The sequence below is a fragment of the Pseudoliparis swirei genome, chromosome 12 (genome assembly GCF_029220125.1).
Source record: "Pseudoliparis swirei isolate HS2019 ecotype Mariana Trench chromosome 12, NWPU_hadal_v1, whole genome shotgun sequence".
NCBI lineage: Eukaryota > Metazoa > Chordata > Actinopteri > Perciformes > Liparidae > Pseudoliparis > Pseudoliparis swirei.
The window spans coordinates 13,537,707-13,561,924 of NC_079399.1; the positions used below are offsets into that span (position 1 = coordinate 13,537,707).

General features: G+C 43.2%; 1 protein-coding gene across 3 annotated transcripts; it reads right to left on the reverse strand.

The window, feature by feature from the left end:
* Positions 1-578: 578 nt before the first annotated feature.
* On the reverse strand, positions 579-23,918 carry LOC130202919 (dihydropyrimidinase-related protein 5-like). 3 transcript variants are annotated; one of them, XM_056428805.1, is made up of 15 exons: positions 23,679-23,742; positions 21,777-22,023; positions 13,281-13,395; positions 11,571-11,720; positions 6,577-6,735; positions 5,681-5,860; positions 5,452-5,520; positions 4,960-5,004; positions 4,814-4,889; positions 4,557-4,713; positions 4,313-4,454; positions 3,846-3,988; positions 3,547-3,754; positions 2,452-2,629; positions 579-2,369 (listed from the first exon to the last, which is right to left on the reverse strand). In XM_056428805.1, the coding sequence occupies exons 3-15, from the start codon at positions 13,389-13,391 to the stop codon at positions 2,284-2,286; spliced, it is 1,704 nt and encodes a 567-aa protein (XP_056284780.1). In that variant the 5' UTR covers positions 13,392-13,395; positions 21,777-22,023; positions 23,679-23,742; the 3' UTR covers positions 579-2,283. The 3 variants fall into 3 exon arrangements, with proteins under 3 accessions (XP_056284780.1, XP_056284779.1, XP_056284781.1); XM_056428804.1 differs by lacking the exon at positions 21,777-22,023 and having other exon boundaries at positions 23,679-23,918; XM_056428806.1 differs by lacking the exons at positions 21,777-22,023; positions 23,679-23,742 and adding an exon at positions 17,610-17,663.
* Between the last annotated feature and the right edge of the window lie 300 nt (positions 23,919-24,218).

A 24,218-nucleotide genomic window follows, 5' to 3' on the forward strand; every position in this document is an offset into this window, starting at 1 on the left:
TTGATTTAATGTTATCTTCATTGAAAAAAACAGTGCTTTTCTTTGAAAAATAAGGACATTTCTAAGTGATCCCAAACTTTTGAACGGTAGTGTATATATATATTCTAAGTGTGTATAAAGTATATAAAGTAAAAAGCGGTGCAAGGTTTATTGATGTTGTTCAATTGAAGGAGGATCTGGCCAGAGGTGATTTATTATAAAGTCTTTTTGAAGTTATGTTCTCCGGTTTCTGTCCTTGTGACAGCGGAGCTGAAACTGTCTGGAGTTTTTACATGTAAAATGTATTTAATGTATATCAATAAATGTCTTTCCTGACACACTTAATATTCATTTTACACAGATGCACCTTTCTGCAGTTATTTTTCATTGTTTTTATCTTGCAATATTGTCGTTTATGCCCTTTTCTGCATGTGTTTCAGCTGCATCCTCATTTATATTGTCTTAGTATCTATGTCATATCAATTCATGAATTAAACCTTTAATAAATTCTACCTTTTTTTCTTTTACATAATACAACTGTGACCTACATTTTTTTGGAGGCATTTTAGAAATAAAAAGGCGACACATAGAAACCAAGATGTTATTCTTCTCACTTTATTATTTCTTCTGTTATTCATGTGGTCAGAAACAAGCAGCCACTTACAGGTTCAACAGGTTAACTGCCCACCACAACGAGAATCTACAAACACACACTGCCACCAACCAGTCACAGTGCCTTCAAAGCAACAAATCCATCCAACAATAACATACGGTTGCTTTAGGTAAGAGTTAAAAAAAGAACCAGCACCAGTTGTTGTGAGCCTGTGGAGAGATCTCACTCCTCTGTCTCCCCGCGGTGCTCTTCATGCATGAGGGGGCGGGGGGGGGGGGACACTCGTATTGGCACATTTATTCTTTCAGCTAAAAAACAAAACACACACATCCTAAATATATAGTTCACAGACAAGAAGACGTGTTCATGTACACACACAATACTGATAGCAGGAATGAGACATCAGGAGGTGAGAGGTTCAGTGGTTTTCTTCAGACTGTGCAGCTCAATCTTTCTGTGGAGACAAACTGCTCTAATAACAATAAATCACTTTTCTTCTCTGGCTAGTTGCCAACCATTGTCTGTCTGTCGTTTGGTGCTGGAAGAGCAGCGTGCAATGAGTTGATCAGAGCTTTATTGCCAGAAACAGAGCAGCTAAACTGAACCAAAATAGTCATTTTGTACTTAAATCAATCTTTCTCACGCGCACGGGCTATTTATTAATCACAGATTTACCCTTGTTTTATGAACGCTTTGATAAATGAGCCTCGTGATGTTTTCAGCAGCCCTGGCTGACCTTTAAGTCACGTACTCTTCATCCTTCCTTTCAGAAACCTCTCTTCATTCTTCTAGCACTTTGCCAGGTCTACAGGTTCCCCGTTTCCTCCACATTTAGCCGCTGTGGGATGAGTGCTGGGGTCAGTTATACCCGGGTCAGCCCGCAGGTTGTTGTCTGTCACTGAGTCTGTAGACCTGCTACAATGCAGGCGAGGCAGGATATTTGTGGGAAACGTGAGTGTTGTTTCAGCTCCAGGCAGTGAAAACATAGGGATGGAAAGAATCAAGTACGACTCTATTTTGAGAGCGTAGCTGTAAAATCACACGGTGTTTTGAAGCAGTTGGATATCATCACCACACAGTTCACCCATTGGAAATAAAAACACTGTTAGAGGAACCCACGGTGCGGCAGGAAGCCGAGCACAGTGGGCGTTTAATCACAAACAGAATCCACAAACGTCTTCATATGAGTGTCACGCTATGGTGTCTACAGTGCACTGTATGCATGTGGTGGGTGTGTGTGACAGGGGTATAATAGATAGTTCACAGAATTCAGTTCTACAATTTTGTAATAATTCAGTCGACATCACTTCAGTTCAAACCATAAAAGCTGTACTGGTTTTGATCGTTCAGTTTGTTTAATTTGCGTTTCTCCGTGGGACACGAGCAGACTTTGTCAATGTTAGGATGATCAGCTGGAATTTAGCAAACCATGTTTAAATTCATAGATAGCCCTTCACTCTGGTGTAATTATTCAGGTCAGTCCCTCCAATTAAGACAAATTAGATTTGTAAAAGTCACTTTGGTAGATCACCGATCATCAGTTAGCTTTTCACCAATCACAGAAGCTCGCTTCAATTTGAATTCCTCTTTTTACTTTAATCCTGTGAGTGAGTAATCAGTGCAGTTTTCCTGGATGTGTAGAATCATACAAAACAAGGAGACTCGGGCGAGTGTAGCTCCGGCAGCAGCGATTACCAGATACCACTGGAGCGACCGCCGGGAGGGGCCAGGATCCGGGCCGAGGACCTCTTCGGGATGTGGTCATCGACCTGAGACCCTGGGAGACAAACACAACGTAACAATCGGCAACACGACCGTTCTAAAGATGTTTCCGCGTTATAAGCTTCATTCCAGCGTACCTGAGAGGCTAAAGGAGGACTCGTGGAGGTCTCGGACTCCCTGGTGCAGCGGGCGAGGGCTGCCTTTGGACGCATCTCCGTCTATCGGGCCCAAACCAAGCTCCTTCTTCATGATGTTCGACACTGTGGCCACATCACCAGAGTAGGCATCCCTGTCGACCCCTTTGTAAGCCTGAGTCTACAGCAGAGAGGGAGGAGGTGAAAGGTCAAAAGTAAATACAGGCATGAGATGGTGATTTAGAACCTTTTGTAACGCGTGTCGTATCAAAAGTTCAACGAAGTTGAAACGTCCTCTTCATGAAGTAATGTGAAGAGAAACTTTATCATCTGGTGTTCTTGGCTTAAATATTAAATAATAGATGTAACAATGACAATGACAATATTGATAACACTCATCATAAATTGAGTTGAGATGACATGTGATGGTTCTACTCTTGAGGAGCAGCCTCAAGAGTAGATTAAAGATCACATATTTGGGTTTTTACAGGTTCTGACTGAAACAATATCCACATTTTTTTGTTTAAGCTAACCCAGATATTCTGTCCATATGCTCCCAAATAAGTTGCATATCCGTTGTGAAATACCCGAGGTTTACTTTAAACACGGCTATCAAACAGACTGTCATGTAAAAAAAGGAAACTCCAGCCTGTACTGTAAAAAGTCATTTTACTGTCAAAACCAGCGATAAGCGCCGTATAAAACCAGGAAATGAGACAAATCTATGATTCTGGGAGACATATAACTCACATATTGTATATGCAGAACGCTTAAAAAAGAAAAGCCCATAAAGTTAGCAGTGACCACCAGTGTCACCAGGGCAGAAACACGGCGTCAGCGTACAGACAGAAGGACCATTGAGCCCTTTATAGAGACCGTCAGCCCGTGACACACCGTGTGACGGGTGTGTTTGCAGTCTGTCGGCTGCCGGCCAACTAAAGCGAACGCAGCAAAGCACCTCACGGGTCCTGGTGTCACCACCTCACGGGTCCTGGTGTCACCACCTCACGGGTCCTGGTGTCACCACCTCTTGACCTTTCGCTCAACACATGTTGGATCCAGCCTTTAAATAAGCTCTCAGAATGAAAGTGGACCCACCTTTTCTCTCTGCACCATCTTCTTGTAGAGGTAGTCAGGGAAGGTGCGCTGGGGGTAGAAGTTCCCGGATCCCTCGGCGCACATGAACACGTCGTTCTCGCACACCAAGCGTCCGCGGCTGATGGTGACCAGGGGAACCCCGTGGCAGCGCATCCCCTCGTACAGGTTGAAGTCTCCGCCCTGCACCTGAGTGCTGGCGGAGATCGTCCTGCGCAGACAGAGCGTCCGGAGACACCGGCGTGCTTTAACGACGGGCGGCGCGCCCCGTCATCACGCTGTGAATGCAACCGCGTACGTACCTCGTTGCATCCGGGTCCCAGACCACCAAATCAGCGTCCGCCCCGGCGATGATACGACCCTTGCGCGGGTACAGGTTGTAGATCTTGGCGGCGTTGGAGCTCGTCACCGCCACAAAACGATTCTCATCCATTTTTCCTGTAACCTGCAGGCATCAATGTGTTAGAAACAAAGTGAAGCCAAACACAACGAAGGGATGCTGTTATTAATCAACATCAACGGAATCTTTGTGTGAGGCAATGCGGATGTGTGAACATTATTCCTTCAGATTATTACTAAATAAATGCTTTAAACATGAGTCAGCGTAAACACGAATAAACACGGAAGGGACATGAATAAACAAAGCACCAAATTCAAAGCTGAAGATGGACATGGATCCTTCCTGTTACTGTCACTAAGCTTTGTGCATGTTTGTACGTGTGCCAGTGTGTGTGTGTGTGTGTGTGTGTGTGTGTGTGTGTGTACGCACCACTCCCTTCTCCCAAATGACACTCATCCTGTCCTGGACTCCAGCCACTCCATGAGGGATCTTGGTGAAGTCGTCCTTGCCCAAAGCTCTCTGCATGATGCTGAATGGACGATGCTCTGAGGCCACGACACTCAGAGAGTCACTGGGAACAAGATGAATGATATCAATCTAAATGATCACTGAACAACAACAACAACAACGTTCTTGTTGATTGTCAGCGTTCCAGGCTGTACTGAGCACATACTTGCCCAGCAGGCCCATGAGGTAGCTGGGCGTGTTGGGGTCGAGGCGGAGAGGAGGGACGACGACGTGGGCGGCGGCGTGAACCCAGTCCTGATGGTAATACTGCATCCCGTTCAGCACGGCGTGAGCCACGGAGGTCTCCGCGTGCACCACCTTACCTGCAGAGACGGACAAAGAAAGAGAACTGAAGTGGTGAGCATTTATTTTATATCATCCCCACTGTCGACGCCTTCGTGCTGTATCTTTAATTCCACCCACCTTGCATCTTAGCTGATGCAATCATGTCTCCAGCAGAAATGCTGGACACATTCACAAGGTAGATCGGGCAGTGAGCCTGCAACCACAAGCAAGGTGATCAGAGACATACAGACGCAGACAGGATATTAAAATCTGGTTCCGTTTACCCTGTTGGCGATGGTGATGGCTCTGTGAGTAGCCTCAGACTCCAGCTGGAGACAATAAGATAGAGAACTTTAATATCTACTCAATAGACATATACACAATATATGTGTGGTCATGGAGCAGCTCATCATGAAGCAGCTTATTTCTCCTTATGAGGATAACACATTTCAGTGTAGACCACTTAGTAAGGACACTTATGTCAGAGCATCTCCATCCAGCCAGTTACTGTTTTTAAAAGCCTAATTTGAGTGACGTAGAACTCCCTCCGAGTGTTGCCAATGTCAGGCTTCAAGTCTCTCTGTTTTAATTGCCATTAACGTAACGTTAATACCCTTAAATGTCTTTAATTCTCATCATTTCAAGCACACAGAAAGGAAAAGATTATGATTAAAAAAGCATAGAATCCAAAAATGGTATATTCTGATACATTTAGCATGGCAATAGCTAAATGAAAATGAACTTAGTGATAAAGAATAATAATAATGTAAATGTACCTCCTCTGGTCGACTTATCTCAATACCCTCCGGTCCATTGATGCCTAAATTCATAGCCTCTTTGGTACCCTACCAACACACACACACACACACACAGAGACACACAGACACACACATACAGACATACAGGTCATTACAGTTCATGATATTCAAAGTATGTTCACTGTGCTGGACATCTCTCATGAAGAGGGGAACACGGGGGAACATGTCGGGGGGGTGGGACGTGCACCTCGGCCACCAGCTCTCCGTTCTCAGCGTGGACCCGAGCGATGGCCCCGATGTCTTTACAGGTCTGCAGCGTCTGGTAGAGCTCCGAGTCCCTCAGCATCATCGTATCTTTGTAGGCCATGTACATCTGGAAAGAGTTCACTCCATGCTCCCTCACCAGGGTCTCCATCTCGCTGCGCACCTGAGCACCGGGCAGAGGTTAGAGGTCAAAGAGAGAGTTTGGCTTTTTGTATTGCTGGCAAAGCCAGACAGCGAGGAGAATGTGGGCATGACGGAATGATAAACTGTATTCGTGTGTGTTTGGTAAGTGGGCGGTGGGGTTGCAGCCAGAATGAGATCACATTGCATTCACATTGGTGGATATCAGAAGTCCAACATCGTTGATCTATATTACTCACTCAAAATGCAGTTCACTATAAAATATCAGTAACACGTCATCGAATCATTTTGGGCGAAGGGGATTTTAAGAATGTATTATAACCTCCAAGACACCAAATAACTGATCATATACTTGAGAATAACTACCAGATTAATTGACAATGCCAATAGCACTTAGTCGCAGCTAGATTTTCTAGCACTGAACATTGGACTGTATATAATAAGATGTGGCACAGCACACATATGATACAGGTATTAAAGCCAGAAGCTGAATGAGGCACGTTGACTCATAGAATGTGCGTAATATGCCCAGTGAGCATGTGTGGTGACCTAGTTCCTGTCAGGTTTAATCTCGGTCATTCCACCCAAAAATTAAAATCAATGATTCGGCTGCTTCATTAATAATTCAGTGGCAATAAAAGATAGAGGAGCATAACAGGAAAGAACGACACCTGTTGGTATAAGAGATCAAAGTGTTTCCGTGTTGTTCACCACGTCTCACCCCTCTCTGGGTCTCACCTTCGGCCCCCACCAGGTCACCCCGACATGCAGAGCGTAGTCGCAGCAGGCCTTGGCGTCGGCCAGAGCTCGGCAGTTCTCGTAGGCGTCCAGCAGGGAGCAGTGCTGTTCAGGCAGGACCAGAGCCATCACCATGGTGGTACCACCCATCAGAGCCGCCTGGGTGAGGTGAGAGGGTGAGGAGGGAGGAGGGAAAGGAAGGAAGGAGGGAGGCAGGGGAAGAAACAGAGAGATTGCTTAAAGGCGAGCACAATGATCCGACTGTAAAACACAGAGTCACGCTTTGTCCTGGTGACAATGAGCAATGGTTCTTCCTCATCATCATGCAGGCTGCTTGTCACTGGTATATCTAGACGATGCACAAAGACTGATCTCGTTGTGCTGATGTTTGATGTTTGGTCTTGAAATCCCATATTGATTCGGCAAAATGTTTGGCATCACGCAGAAAAATACTCAAATAAAATGTTCTTTTGAGTGTAAAAATCTACCGTTTTCTTCCACACAATTGCAAATTCCCCTTCATCAAGTTGTATGTTTATCTGCACATACATCTGGACAAGTATTTTGTACTTTCTCATTTTGCTTTCCAGGTTAAATATATGTGATTTGTGTACCTTCTGTTCAGTCTACCGCTCATTTAAAACCAAAACAAATGATAATAATGGTTGTTTTTCCTCATTATAATTTAAATATCAGCTCATATCAAAATGATATTCCATTTCACTGCATTCAGTTAATGTTGTTCATTTGCCACCTCTCGGTCAACCCCTCTTATGCATTTACAAATACCTTTCAAAATAAGAGCTTAGGAGAAGAGAATATTATCATCTTAGAAGATCAAACCAACAAAAACAATCTAATTTTTCAGAATCTGGTGACGTTACTTCCCAACTACAAGACAGCAGCTTGTTGGAGGAGACACAAAGGAAAAGAAGAAGACGTGAAAGGCCTGATGAAGAGAGGAGAGATGGAAGACTGATGAAGTGAAGGGAGTGGTCTGCAGTGACTCGTCTCAGTTGGCTGAATGGTAATAGCGCTTGTGTGTAGCCATGACAACAGGTACTGCTCTGCCATGCCTGTCACACGTCCTCCCGCTCTTCTAACCGTTCGATACCCTGAACAGTCGAACAGGGATGTTGCGCTGAGGTTTGTCCCTGCAGAATCTCATCAATACAAAAACCCCGCAAAACAGGTGTTTAATTTAAATGTTAATAATGTAGGCATTCATTCTGTATCATTTCTAGAATTAAATGTTACTAAATGTGAACGCTGGTTCATGTGTCAGCGAGCAGCCGTTCCACCACACGCCAGACACGTCTCAGACAAGGGCGGGGTCACCTGAGTGACGGCTCCACCGCCCTCTGAGGTTTCCGATCACCATGGTTTCCTATCACCATGGTTTCCTATCACCAGTCCAAATAATCTGCAGCATCAGCAGCGAAGGTCTCTGCATATGTGTGCGCATTAAGGTGATCATTTATCAATGTCAGTGTGTGTGTGTGTGTGTGTGACAGAGAGACCGAGAGAGAGAGAGAGATACTGAGAGATCAGGGGACGTGGACACATCTGGGAATCGTGGGATTTATTTCAGCACGACCATGATTACAATTTACTGTCAGTACACTTCGCAAAAACGAGGGATGTTGTAGGTAAAGGTTGTCAGTGTGAGTGTTACAGAGGTCAGTACAGACTTCTTCTCTAGCTTCGAGCTGGTATAAATAAACTGTCTGCAGGATGACAAGTCTTTGATTCTGTCCTGTTTCCTCTTTAAAGGCTGTATCTGTAACTACAGTCGTCATCAACATCCAAATTTAGATTGTTCAACTTCACAAATCTGCCAAAAAGATCAAGGCAGTCAGTTTATTGTCGTGATGAAACGGTTGGTAACTGGTGTTGCTGAGCAAGATGAAGACCACGTAGAAACCAGCATGAACTAAAAGACTAGTTTTCAGTTATTATGTTCACCCAAATCCATCCACACAGGTGTGTCTTGTTCTTACCAACATCATTATTTTTTTAAAGGATTTAGAAAATTCTGAAAATAAAAAATTTGGCCAAATTCCTCTAATCACACACCTGGAGAATTTGATTTCACAAGACACCGTGGATTTACCGTACATTTTTATAGAATAGCTTTTAAGTGATCTAGTCTTTTTATGCAGAACTTTGGTTCCCTTAATTTAGTTTGTCTGTTTTTAATTTATTTGTAATTTATTTTGTTTTTAATTTTTATATATATTTTAATATATATATATTTTTTTAATGTAATATTGGTTTCTTGCCATTCCATTTGTTTTGCTTTGACTCTCTGTGGAGCACTTTGTAAACTTTATTTTTAAATGTTCTATATAAATAAAGTTATTATTATTATTACTATTATTATTATTTACCTTTCCTCACTTCTTCCTATAAACAACATTTACTGTGTGTTGTGATGAACGTTAACAGACATAACAACTCTCTTTAATGATTTTCCTTATGCTATTACGCAGCTGCAGCGACGGCGGAGTGAGCTGACAGAAACACAGACGTATCGTTGTATTCAGAAGGACCATCATGTCAATATACACACACATTCCTATGCAGATGATTCTGTTATATATCCAGTTGTAACATCATCATACATCTAATTGCTCTCTTGTGGAGCCACAGTCAACCCGACATGCTGTACTCCCTCTTCGGTTCCTAATAGCTAGTAGCTAAAGTGGATGGCGACACACACACACACACCCTAAACCATGTTCTATCATGAATCCCCCGACCCCTACTGTGAAGATAATCCCCGAGAAATAAAGTGAAACTGACAGACAGACGAGGGGGGGGGGGGGGGATGAGAAGATCTTTGTGTGTGAGAGGCTATCAGTGTCAGACAGATTACCACTGCAGCTCCCTGATCAGCCTGTATCAGCAACTCTCACGCTTCATACGACAGCTGAACACCTTTCATCCCACACCTCCTCCTCCTCCTCCTCCTCACCTCTCGTAGGTAGTAACGTACAACACTGAACATATATCACACTTGAAATGATTACTGGAGGAAATACTACTTTAAAAATACTTGTGGCAACTCAATTAAAACACTCCTCTTCCTGTCAGGCGGGAGGTGTGTGCACTGCTGTGAGTTCTACAAATACTGGCTTAAAATCAGCCTGAAGTTGGTTTTAAAATGACCTTCAAATTTAATTAATACTTGGGGAAATTCTTTCCCAGTGAGTAAATCTGGGCTCTGTGTACAGTAGAGTACAAGCTCAATATCTGTAGCAACCTCACTATAAGATACACAAGTGAACGTATGAACAGGTCTGTATCTAAGCCGCAGTACTACTACCAGCCAGCCCTATAAATAGCCCCCCCGCTGCAGGTCAGCGTGAGCACCGGAGGGGAGGGGAGACGGAGCGGGGTGAAGCAGAGGAAACAGTGGGTGGAGGGGGAGGTGGAGATGGAGATGGAGGGGGGGGGGGGGAGCGCACTGTTACAAAACGATGGGAGGGAGGGAAGAGGATGCGGAGACAAATAGTTTTGTGGTTCATCACAATTGCACACGAGACGTTGCCTCAGCAACGCAGTCACCATGGAGACCACATAATACTGCTGCACACACACACATGCACACACGCACACACACACATTTGCCCCCTCTAATTTTCACACTAAGAGCGGGGGGGCTAGTTGCCATGGCAGCAGGGTCAGTGGGTAGTGGTTGCTGGCATACGAACGATTCAATCCCCCCAATTCCTCTCAGCCGTCTTCATTGGCATTCCATCAGACCTCAATCCACTGAGCTGCTGCACCCTCCCCGCAGGTAATGTTGTTGACCACAAAGTCCACAATCCACCTAAAAAATATTAAACCACAAATTGAAAAAAAAGCAAGTCCTTAAATTACAATTCGTATTTGATGTCGCGTTCGTGTGACGTCGGAATAATCGGAAAAATTGTCTCCCAGCTGGTAGAATTCACTTGAGTGCCCTCAATTTGTAAAGTCGACACAAATGGTGGATCTCGCCTTGCCAATAAGTATTTTGCACGACATATTTTACTTCCATGCAGTTTGTTCAGATAGTACATTCAGAGGGAATGTTTTCGTGGGGAAAGTCATTTATTAGCGTTAATCCTGATAACAAGTCATGCATGGAGATATGTTAATGCTCTTTAATGTCACTCAAATACTGTAAAATATATAAACCTGTTGTATAAACGCGATGAACACATCTTCTCTGCAGCGTCCATGTTGTTTCCACATTACGACTCAACGCTTATGAAGCTGAACACACCAAGAGCAACTTCCCAAATGGGGAAATGGGACCTTTTTATAGAGCACTGGAATTCCTCTTCAGGGCACCAATCGGTGCGATGGTCCTTTGTCACTGTGATGAATTATTAGAAGTAGTTCAACAAGATCATCACATGAGAAGCAACGTTACTCTGTTAATTTACTGTTTTAGACAAAGCTACAAAAGGATTTCTGTCAATGTGAAGGATCTTTGCTGCCAAGTTACGTTATGCACAGTAATCCCCCCCAGAGATTAACAACAGCAACAACAGCCCACGACATCCACCAACACAGGCACCACATCCTCCTCCACTCCAAGGCTCCTAATTATTTATTCATCCTCTCTGCTCTGAGTCTCAGCTGAAAACATGTAGAGCAGCCAGAGGAAATTAACTAATAAATCCCGTATGAATTAAAGACCGAACAGCTGAGGGTGTAAAAAAGGGGGAAGTCTTAGCATTCAAACGTGTGACAGCTGTTTGGGTTAGCCTCCTATAGGAGCGCTGTGCGAACACATGTCGTCATCGGTCTTGATGAGCGTATGAAGCCGAATGCAGGGGGTAAGATCTGCATGTAGACGAGAGAGAGAGAGAGTATGTCTGTGTATGACAGCTGTCTCTGGTTTCTAAATGTGTTAAATCACAGGCATGCTGAAGAGCCTCGTCATAACACAGTCCTGTGAGTGTGTGTGTGTGTGTGTGTGTGTGTGTGTGTGTACGTACCTTGGTCCCACTGTAGAAGTCATCCTGAATGCTGGCGTTCATGAAGGTTTGCTCCAGATGCACGCTGGTGTCTATTCCGCCCGGCAACACAAGCTTTCCAGAGGCGTCAATCACCTTAGCCCCGCCCGGTATCATCAGCTCCTTTCCGACCTGCCGCAGAGAACACACGCAAATGAATCATACGACTTTATTACGATGCATTGTGTCCCCACGAGGTACATCTCACCCACCACACATAGGATGGCTATTAATGACTATTCAGGACATTGGTGTCCGGGTTAACGGGGTTTTAAACTGAGAACAGACACTACGTGGTCATATTAAAGAGAGCCCGTCAATGGTTCTCTGGTGGACAGGAGGACCATTCTATTGGTTGTGGTGTTCCCCTGACTAACCAAGCAACATCGGCTCACTTATTAAGTGCAATTTTACAACATGTCCTGGATAGATTAGTCAAAAGGTTTATTACAGACATTAATGACTCCCAGAGGATGGAACCTGATGAGCTGGGGGATCCTTTTCCTCGAGTGCCACTACGTGGTGGATGTGTGTGGTCTTAACCTCCAAGTGTTGGATGAACTGTCATGAAATCTGCTACGAACATCAATCTCCTCAGGATGCCCTGTATCAGGTGACCACGCTTGTTCAGCATCTTTATGAATGTATTGTTTAACTCTATAACATCTAGCGTTCAATGAGCTTTGGCTTCTCCTACATGCTAGATTATTTGCCAGGTCACCCTAAAAAAAATTTGATTTTTAATCTCAATGGGTTTCACGTGGCTAAATAAAGGTTTAATAATGAAATGTAATCAAGCATGGGCTGTGGGGCTCAGTGGGGAGCAGGGTCCTTCAATCAGAGGATCAGCGGTTCGATTCCCGGCTCTGTTAGCCCATGTCGATGTGTCCTTGGGCAAGACACTTAAAACCAAAATTGCTCCCATAGCTGTGCCCACCGTGTGTGTGTGTGTGTGTGTGTGTGTGTGTGTGTGTGTGTGTGTGTGTGTGTGTGTTAGTTAATGCTGTATAGCTCCTCCCATTAGTGTGTGTGTCACATTCACAAACGCCACAAAGGGCAGTGGCAGAGACTCAGGAGTCTAAATACACAGGGGAACGAGACACAGGTGTAAATAATGAGGGCGGGGCTTGCTATCAAACAGGAGCCAGAGGAGTGGCTGAGGGCAGCAGGTGAAGGGAATGAACAATCAGGGACAGGGCAGACAATCACAGGGACAGAGAGTGCAGGGAAACAGAGGACACAAGAGACAGGACTTCAAAATAAAACAGGAAGCACACAGGATGCTCCAGGATGAATGGGCGTGAATGGGTGAATGATGTCATGTAGTGTTAAACCGTTTTGTACAGGTCCATTTACCATGTAATGTCCACTGCTAAGTACACTGTAAAATAAGTAGGAGCTCTGCAGGTTTCTGAGCCAAAGGCTTCCTCTTCACATGAACCGATGCTTATTTCCATGGCAACATTCGGAGGGCCAAACATAGCCGACACTATCATCGCGTGGAGCCGCAGAGTTAACTCTCTTCATTATGTATTGTTGTGAGATGAGTCACACTGGTGACAGCTGGGGATAAACTGAAGAGAGAGTGTGTGCATCGGTGTGTGTGTGTGTGTGTGTTTGTATGAAAGACAGTAAACTGTTGGGACAAATCGAGGATGTACATACATGTTAGCGTGTGGACTGTGTGTGTACCTGCTGAATGATGCCGTTCTCAATGAAGACATCTGCTTCCTGGGTGAAGTCATCGTTGACCACCTTCCCTCCCTTGATGAGGATACGCATTGATCCCATGTTGGCAGCCATCGTCCTACCAGGGGAACAGAACAAATCAATGCATTAAACACCAATGTTACATTACAAGTAATGCAGGAAATGTGATCACAGAGTTCTGTACAGGCAGAGAAAAGACTGCCGAAAATGCTGCTGCATGACTCAGCACAACTGGAGACGACGAAGCTGTTCAGCTCTGATGCAGTAAAGATGTTTGTCTCACGCATCGCAAGCTCATTCCCTCTGATTTTGCGGAGTTGGACCTTGATGAAAGGCGTTAAGAATAACTATTTAGAAAAATTCAATATTGTCTCTGATGGTGTCTTTTGCTTAAGTTGATCATCAAGAGTCATCAGTATTAAATAGAGACGGTTTCATAAACGGATAATAAGTTCCTTGTGGTAACTTTACAATAAAAAGCTTCTGAAAAAACTACAAAATCGACATTAAATTACGTTTATTCGTCATCTGAATGCTGTTGCAGATCACGAGCATGCTGGAGAATTGTTTTTCTATCCAGTAATCCATTTCTTTAACCCTCCTGTTGCTTAGGGTCAATTTGACCCCATTCAATGTTTAACCCTCCTGTTACCTTTATATTTTCTGACATATTTTACCCTTGGGGTCAATTTGACCCCAGCAATTAAAACCTCCAGAAAATTATTAGAATTAATATTGTTTTCCAAGTTTAAGTGTGAGGTACTTTATGTTTGTTTGTTGACTACCTAAATAGCCCTTTAAATATAGAAAAAAGTTGATATTTCTTATATGTTTGACACAGTGAAAAACAGCCTGGGGTCAAATTGACCCGAAAGAACACCGACATTAAACATTGAATGGGGTCAAATTGACCCGAAGGTAACAGGAGGGTTAAGATAACAACGCCGAAGGAAAACTCGGACCAGCCAGAGCCCCTGACAACAGGAATGAATGCAAAAGGTTACACACCATCCTGAGGAGTGTGTTTCAGTTTCTCCTCCAAGCTTTTAGATCGTCAGCTCGGCCGATGAAATATTAAGAGTCGAGCAGAGAATCTATAATTTACAAATCTATTACAGCATCTGCGGGAACATAAAGGATTTTGAGAGTTCTGCTCCGACTGACAGAAAGTAAAAGCTTCTTAAAATACAAACGCTGCCTGAATACGTACTAACTAACCGATTCATGAACCATCTTCATGAGGAATCACGCTGGAGGAAGAAAGCTCGTTAATGAACAATAATTACGTTGTTTATCAATGTCCCTGGTAAAGACTGATGACAAAGAATTAAATATAACTTTTGTTTTTAATGGACAGGTTAGACTTGCTGTCATGAATAAGCCCATTATGGTAGGTCAACATTTTGAGCATTGATTGATTCTTAAGTCATTTTACAAGTAAACATTTAATTTCGTGATGCAGCTTTTCCAGGATGCTGATTGGCTGTTGTCCCTGTCTCTCTTGTGATAGTTCATTCAATGTGTTGGGAAACATTAGTGGACATTTTCTTTGCTATTCTCTTACATTTCATTGAAAAGTCATAAGCAGATAAATTAATAGTAAAGATAATTGCTGGAATTGTAATACATTAATAATAATTAGCAAGGTAATATAATATTAATATATTACGCAGGATGAATTTTTATTATCCTCCGGGGCTTTTGGTTCAAAGCATGGATCTAATTAATCTCATTTCTGGCATTTTTACTGTACGTTGCGAAATAGGCACTTTAAAAAAAAAAATCCCTGGTGGTATTTGTGATCTTGTCACAACAGATAATGATACCTTCTGTCAGGGGTTTCAGGTTGTGTTACTTTACTTAATGATTAAATACATATTCCAGAGTATGCGCAGCATGAAAAGTGTATTTTAACAACTATTGGTCCCTATGTGGTATTATACAAATCTGCGTGAGGTCGTCTAATAGATCAACAAACTAAGAGCCTCTTCTACACACATCCCTCTGTGTGCAAGTGTGTATTCTGCATGAGTGACTGTATGCAATGTGTCTGATGGCGGGACACAATGGCCGCCCAGTCACACAGAATCAAACTCAAAGAGATGGAGGAGAATAGAGAGAGGAGAGAGAGGAAGGGAAGGAAACGGAATAATGAGAGGGATGTGTACGCCAAGCAGATGAAGTGGAATGGGTCCAAGGAGGAGAGGAACTGGACAGAAACGCTCACTTAGAGGATTACATTCATTTGAGGTTTTCCTGTTGGGCGACTTACTTTTTAAATAATGAAAACGTACCAACGTCTTCCTTGAATACCTAATAACTCAATGGTCTTTCGGTGCTTCATCTTAACTCGTTTTGCCAGTGCTGACAAGACGTATTGCTCTAAACACAGAGGTGTGGTTCAATTTCAGAGGCACGTTTCCGTTATTTAAAAGAACGTATTCACACTAACTGACTTTGTTCTCCAGCAGATTATAAGCCTCGTGAATTCTGCACTAAACAGTTATCATTAGGCACCGAGTCAGACTCCAGACGGTCAGAGAACAATGAGGGCAAAGAAGGAGTGAAAAAGAGAATAGACAATAGAGCAAGAGTAATAAGAAAGACAGGAAGAGAAGAGTCCACTGATAAAGGAAGAGTAGGAGTGGACGATTGTGTCGAGCAGAAAGATGAAGTGATCGGGGTAAACATGGTGATGGTGATGGTGATGGGGGGGAAGGGGGGACACAGTATGGAAACCAGTGCCCTAAAGGCCTGGCAGCAAGATAAAAGACTGGTTTCCCAGGAGATGAGAAAAGCCTTTCAGTCGAAAAGCCTAGACGCACACACACACACACACACACACACACACACACACACACACACACACACACACACAGACACAAACATACACTATGGTGGAGCATACTAAAACACCACGAACGCCAGTTCAAGAAACAAGACGAGGAGGTGGTTATTAACCGCTTTCCTTCCCTACTTCCGATCATTTCAAATAAAATGTTGATCTTCTGCATAAAATGAAATGAAAGTCTATTTAAAAAAATATATATTTTTACAAGCAGTCTTTTGACAAATGACCCACATATGAGTGTGTCGGGTCAGGGTGTGATACTGATACAGAACACATCCAAAAGGAAATGACGCCATACGAGAAACACACTAGAAACATACGAGAAACATACTAGAAACACACTAGAAACATACTAGAAACATACTAGAAACACACTAGAAACATACTAGAAACACACTAGAAACACACTAGAAACACACTAGAAACACACTAGAAACACACTAGAAACATACTAGAAACACACTAGAAACACACTAGAAACACACTAGAAACACACTAGAAACACACTAGAAACACACTAGAAACACACTGGAAACACACTGGAAACACACTGGAAACACACTAGAAACACACTAGAAACATACTGGAAACACACTAGAAACACACTGGAAACACACTAGAAACACACTGGAAGCACTGAAACACACTGGAACACACTGGAACACACTGGAAACACACTGGAAACACACTGGAAACACACTAGAAACACTGAGAAACACACTGGAACACACCTGAAACACTGGAGCACTGGAGCACTAGAAACACTGGAGACACTGGGGCACTAGAAACACACTGGAACACACTGGAACACACTAGAAACACACTGGGAAACACACTGGGGCACTGGGAGCACTGGAAACACTAGAAACACTAGAAACACACTGGAAACACACTAGAAACACACTAGAAACACACTGGAAACACACTGGAGCACTGGGGCACTGGAAACACACTAGAAACACTGGAAACACTAGAAACACAGTAGAAACACACTGGAAACACACTGGAAACACACTGGAAACACACTAGAAACACACTAGAAACATACTGGAAACACACTAGAAACACACTGGAAACACACTAGAAACACACTAGTAACACACTGGAAACACACTGGAAACACACTGGAACACACTGAAACACACTGGGACACACTAGAAACACACTAGAAACACACTGGAAACACACTAGAAACACACTGGAAACACACTGGAAACACACTAGAAACACACTAGAAACACACTAGAAACACACTAGAAACACACTGGAAACACACTGGAAACACACTAGAAACACACTAGAAACATACTAGAAACACACTAGAAACATACTAGAAACACACTAGAAACACACTAGAAACATACTAGAAACATACTAGAAACACACTAGAAACACACTAGAAACATACTAGAAACATTCTGGGTGACAGTTCCAATCAGGCCTTGTGCCAAATCACAGACCTGATTGAGTTCTGCTGCCATTTTGAATATTCATGTTTGACACGAGGCGGCGATCTATAGGACAAGGCAACATGAAGTGAAGTGACATGCAGTGACGTGACATGAGGTGGCAATATATCAGACATAAGGCAACATGAAGTGACGTGACATGAGGTGACATTTAAGACATGAGGTGACATGAGGTGACATACATCCCAGAAGTAGTCATTTCCATTACAGTTACAATAGGTAACCGTGACAACTATATACACTAATCTAAAAACTAAACTACAATAAACAGAAATTAATTCTAAGCATGTTCATCTTGTATCAGCAGAGGGAGAGGGGCAGTAAATACTCGATTGAAATCTTCGTCTTCGATGAAGAGAAGTGAGCCTGAAGCCTGAATCCTTAGAAACAGCAGAAACGTGACATGGTGGCTGCTGACATCCTCAGATGTCTGTTTCTGTGTGTGTGTGTGTGTGTGTGTGTGTGTGTGTGTGTGTGTGTGTGTGTGTGTGTGTGTGTGTGTGTGTGTGTGTGTGTGTGTGTGTGTGTGTGTGTGTGTGTTGATGCATGCTGTAAGTGAGAAGAAAGGAGTAAACAGCTGCTGACTCCTGCGTCAGCGCTGACTTCTGCTTGATCACCACAGGGAGGGGCCGGGAGACACGAGGGTTCCAGTCAGAATGTGCGTGTCATTACCTTCAGAAATACCAGTGTGTGTGTATGCGTGCGTGTGTGTGTGTGTGTGTTAGAACAGTAGAGCTATTTTAAAATGTTGAACAAACATACATCATCAGACAAGTCATACTTCACATCCAAATTTAGATAAGAATAGACTTACACACACACACACACACACACACACACACACACACACACACACACACACGTGTGTGCTATGGATGAATCAGCCATGAGTGAATCACACACACAGATAAACAGACATTAACAACAGCGGTCGCACAACTAACTAGGCCATCACTCAGAGGATTAGGGGTCTCTCTCTCTCTCTCTCTCATTGTATTGTAATTTTGTACGAATGTGAAAGATAGTCGGGTCTATCATCTATTTATTAATCCGTCTTGATCCCCTCCTCCCCTTCACTCTCCTCTGTCTCCAGGCAATTTGAAGAAGTATAAGTCAGACTTCTGACCTTTGACCTTTCCTCCTGTGCCGAAAACAAGCCACATATCAACTTCAGAGCAAACACATTATTATGAGTGATAACATGATCTGTTATGCACATTCATGCTCCCTGAGGATGACCCCTGCTGAGTCAGCGTGACCCCGGATAGTTTTCTCTCGCTGGTCAGACTGCATGGAGAGGAAAGTCGTTTGTTTCCAGCCTCCAGATGTTTCGTCTGTTCCTCATCCAGCTGTTATCTGTCGTCACCAGATCGTCAAGATTTTTAAAGCCACACACAACATATAGCAATATCATACTCCTTGGCACTTTGTAGTTTACTCAATAACTGCCCTGGAAGCATTATTTTAACATATTTGTACTTTACCTGAGGATTGTAATGTTGTGCTAATTTAAACTTCTACTTCATAATATCTCAGAGATATATCGTACGTTTTACTCAACTACATATAGTACAGTTAGTTACTGAAGAAATATGAAATGCTTACATGATATGATGCAGAACTATACTACTCTAACATGAATGTGTTTGTAATAACACTGAATAATCTAATATTCCACGATACTAGGACATCGATTCCGTTTAATGAGTATTTATTTTGATACCTTTAGTACATTTTGTTTACATTTACTTATGTAACATTTTGAATTCAGGAATTTTGCTTGTAACGTTGTATTTTCAGACTTTAGTATTTCTATTTATACTTAAAGCTACGACGAGGACCCTTCCCGTCAGATGGATTTTGGTGTTCCCGGTGGATGAGAGCGGCACCGGAGTCCTTTTAGAGAACGTCTTCCCTTACTGCAGCGGCGGCTGACAGTCTGACCCCGCTCAGTTCTGGTTCTGGTTCTCCAGGGCCTCGCTTCCCTCCAGAGGGTCTCAGTCCTTGTTCAGCAGCCTGATGGCCTGACTGAAGAAGCTGTCCCTCAGTCTGTTTGTGCGGCACTTGATACTGCGGTATCGCCTGCCTGACTAGAAGGGTGAACAGTTTGTGGCCGGGGTGGTTATTGTCTTTCATCATCCGTTTGGCCCTGGCCACGCACCGCTTGGTGTATATGTCCAGGATGGAGGGAAGCTCACCTCCAACGATGTACTGTGCCGACCGCACCACCCTCTGTAGTGCCCTTCGCTCCAGGGCGGTGCAGTTCCCGTACCAGACGGTGATGCAACCTGTCAGAACACTATCGATGGTACTGGTGTAGAATGTTCTGAGGATGCGGGGTGTTATGTTGAATTTCCTCAGTCGCCTAAGGAAATACAGGCGTTGTTGGGCCCTTTTCACCACGTGAGTGGTGTCGTGGTCCATGTGAGGTCCTCGGAGATGTGCACGCCGAGGAACTTGAAGCTGCTGACCCTCTCTACTGCAACTCCGTCTATGGAGATGGGGGTGCTCTCCTCTCCGCTTCCTGTAGTCCACGATCAGCTCCTTGGTCTTCTTGACGTTGAGGACGAGGCTGTTCTCCTGGCACCACTGTACCAGTGATCCAACCTCCTCCCTATAGGCTGTCTCGTCGTCGTCGGTAATCAGCCCCAACACTGTTGTGTCGTCAGCAAACTTGATGATGACGTCCCTCGTATCAGTATTATAATGAAACTGTTTCACAACCAGTGAACGGTCCCTCACAGTAACTTGATATAAAGGTTCCAAGTATGTTTCTGATTGATTGTTTCAGGCTTTATATTTGCAGGGTTGCAGCTAACGCTGGCCTCGAGGTGGGGCGCATCACCCATCGGTCACACGCAGACAACGCTCACATCCACTGGCAATTTATAGCATCGTGACAGAAGTCCGCTCTGCATCTTTTGGGATTGCGGAAGGAAACCAAAGCAGCCGGAGGAAAACCCCACATGGCCGTTATGTGGAGAACATGCAGAACCCCACCCTCTCCTGCACTGCATCACGGTGCCGCTCATCAACCACATCATCGAACAAAATACTTTCTTATTACATCCTTCTAAAATATGTGGATTTGCTTTGTCTTTTGCTTCACGCTGCTGCACATTTGTGACGGCATCTCACCCGGGGGTCCAGACCTTTGAAGCCCCCCGCTCCGATGAGTTTAGAGCGTAACAAGTTACCAAATCTGTCTGACATCAGGCCAGATGGGCATCAATAGTTATATTTAACATTTACAGAGTAAAAGATAAAGCCGATGCAAGCCTATTGGACTGTATGCAAACAGGTTACGTCATCTCAGGAGGCTGTCTAATATATTCGATTCATTGTGCTGCATTGAGGACCCCCGGAGCCCCCGACAGCACCCTCATGTATCCTTAAGCCCAACGAGGGGAACGCCTCAATGCAACTAGACCGTGAAACTAAAAAAATCCCTTCTTATATAAGAGAAGGAGGTAAAATAGGAGATCAAATCACCGGTTCTCACACACACACACACACAGCAGGCTCGTTTGTATGCAAGACGTCTACCACCCTCATTATCATTATCATTGTCATCATCATCATCATCATCATCTCTGACTCAATATATTTGGTATGAACGGATATCAGACTTAAGGGTACATGACGGCCTCCACGTACACGGTATAGCGACTTTAGCACAAAGCCTTATTGCACTGATGGCACGCGAAACACACACACACACACACGCGCGCGCACACACACGCAGACCCATTGCACCCATATTTCGTTGCCGACACGCACACAATACAATATTACAACCAATCTTCATTCATAAATATTTGGATAAATCGTCATGTGAGATTCACGCAATGTCATTTAAAATATCAATCGGTGAAGAAAACGCTCGCGCTGATTCATCCCCGTTCAAATGCAGAGGCAGAAATACATCATTGGGTGGACTGACATTTTAAAAAACAAAAACTCTTGATATTAAGCTCGCGATACGTAACGTTGGGCAGAAAATAACGGCTATTATTGCTAGACATACTCTAATCAATTATTTTAACGGTCTAAATATGAAATATTGATGATTAATTCCTTCAATTAGTGTCAACCAGTACTAGATATAAAAATCAATTACGACATCTTCATTTGTCTCGTATGTGTAGGTCTCCTCACCCTGTTTCTCAGACTCAGCTCTTCCTCAGTTGAAGCTCTTCACCGTTGCTCAGCACCAGCCGAGTGCGCGCGGACAGCTGGCACAGCGCGAGCCGCAGATGCCGACAGTCCGGCAGCAGCCAATCAGGGGCAGCTAAAACCTGATGGACGGGAATTCTGACCAATCGGATACGAGATATGTGGTCTCCTCTCTTCGGTAGATAGGGGCGTGTCTTCTGCCTCCGGAGACTCATGTTGTCTTCATGTGCTGTCGGAAATATTTCCGTTAGTACCTGATAACTTAATGCAACTGATTAAAGGTGTGAATGCTCTTAATTATTATCTAATAAGTGAGGTGCTGATGTGAGAGTAAACTATCGACCTTAGCCATGATGAAGACGTGTTGTAGCAACAGAGAACATAAGTTTGGATATTGGAATTTGTAGTAGATACTATTTGTATATACTATATTAATAATTCATAACAGCTGGTAATCCGTTTTGTGGTGACAAAAAGTACCTTTACTAGCTCAATAGCAACTGCACTATCCAACGCTTTATTTCTGTATATTTTAAAAAGTTGGAAGTGTAGTCATGTATTTAGCTTTGGAATTGAATGACATCCCTTTACTACCTTTATATTATATTAATTACATTTCACAAATTGTTATTTTTCTTTCATCTTAGTTTGTCTCTTGTGATGATGAGACATTTGAATTACTACAGGAGTCAATAAAATCTTAAAAATAACCAATACATACTGTCCAACCCCCGAGACCCACATTAGTAATGATACATTTGCCCAAGCTCTCAAAGACAATTTAAAACTCCAGAGTTAACACACGTTTCCATTTGGACAGGAGTACATAGGATTTGCTTTATGCATGACATAACTATCAAACCGTACCACTCAATTTCAAGCCAGGTGTCTAAAATCAGATTTATGTTGCCTATTAACTCAGAAAAGGGAGATCATATTGATAATTCATTTGCAAAGATGCTTTTGCATCACAACATAAATGCTCTACTGATTCAAGATGGAACACAACAACAACAACAAAGAGATTAATTTTAATCCACACCACCAGTTGGGTATAATTCCTCACAGAGCACTTGAATGCTGCGCGTCCTCTCTCAAGAGTTTACAAGGAGCACTTGAAGGCAGCATTATGTGCCTGAAGGACCCCCGTATGGAGACGGCCCCTCCCTCCTGGCAGCATGGCGCTGTGACAGCAGGGGGGGGGGGGGGGGCAGCTCAGGCAGCCATCTTTATACTCCTCGATATCTTCACATAGCAAATATATGTATGCTGCCTAAATAATGGTCTGAATATATTGTAAAGCACCTTTCATAATAAGAATTGATACTATGATGTAATCCAAAATACCCCAGCTGGGACTACAACACCCTGGTAGTTAGAAGATTTCTAAGCACTTTTGGGAAAAGAGGAATTCCTTTCATTCTTTCAATCAACACAGAAATATGGAGGACTTAAAATGACTTAAGTATAAATAAATAAATGAATATAGGAATAAATAAATACATGCTTAAATAAATGTATAAATAAAAACAAGAATACATGTATAAATAAATAAATACAGGAATTAATAAATATAAGTTATAACTCAACAGGACATAATTAAATAAATGTATTTCTACATTTCTGTATTTCTTCATTTATTTATATCTCTATTTATGTGTCCACTATGGAGGACTTAAAATGACTTAAGTATAAATAAATAAATGCATGAATAAATACAAACATAAATAAATAAATGCTTAAATAAATGTATAAATAAATAAATATTGTCGAAACAACTGTTGGTGTGGCAGATCCAGCTGGTTCCGGACAGTCTGACTCGTCCACAGGTATTGTGTGGAGCACACAGTGCACTTGAGTGTCTCTGACACCATCAGGTGATACCTGTCGATGTCCAGGACCTTCCGAGACCTCTTGTGGACCCCAGAGCCCGTCAGCTGCTTCCCACAATCTGGGCAGAACACCGTCACCTTCCACAAGCGGTAGGGCATCCACACCATCAGCGGGTGTGTGAAAAAGCGGTCGGGTGTTGGAGTCTAAAGGTAGATGAGGGCCGGGCCAGGGGCTCACACCACAGCTTCAAATCTGTCTGCAGTTTGCCGGAGGAAAAGAGGGTGGAGAGGACATACAAGGGGATGAAGGAGGAGCAGGGCTGCTGGGTGTCCTCACAGAGGATATGAAAGGAGGAGAAGGGCTGGGGGTCCTCCTAGCCACTAAATGTGGCTTTAGTGAGGCCGACTTTGACCCACCAAAGCGTGATTTAGAAAACTGAAAGAAGAATCAGAGTGAATTTGAAGATGCAACACATACACAATAATTCATTCTAAACTTTTTGGATTTTGAAATTTCCCCACTGTGGGACTAATGAAGGAATACCTACCTATCTATTCTATTCTATATTCTATTGTATTCTATTCTAAACAC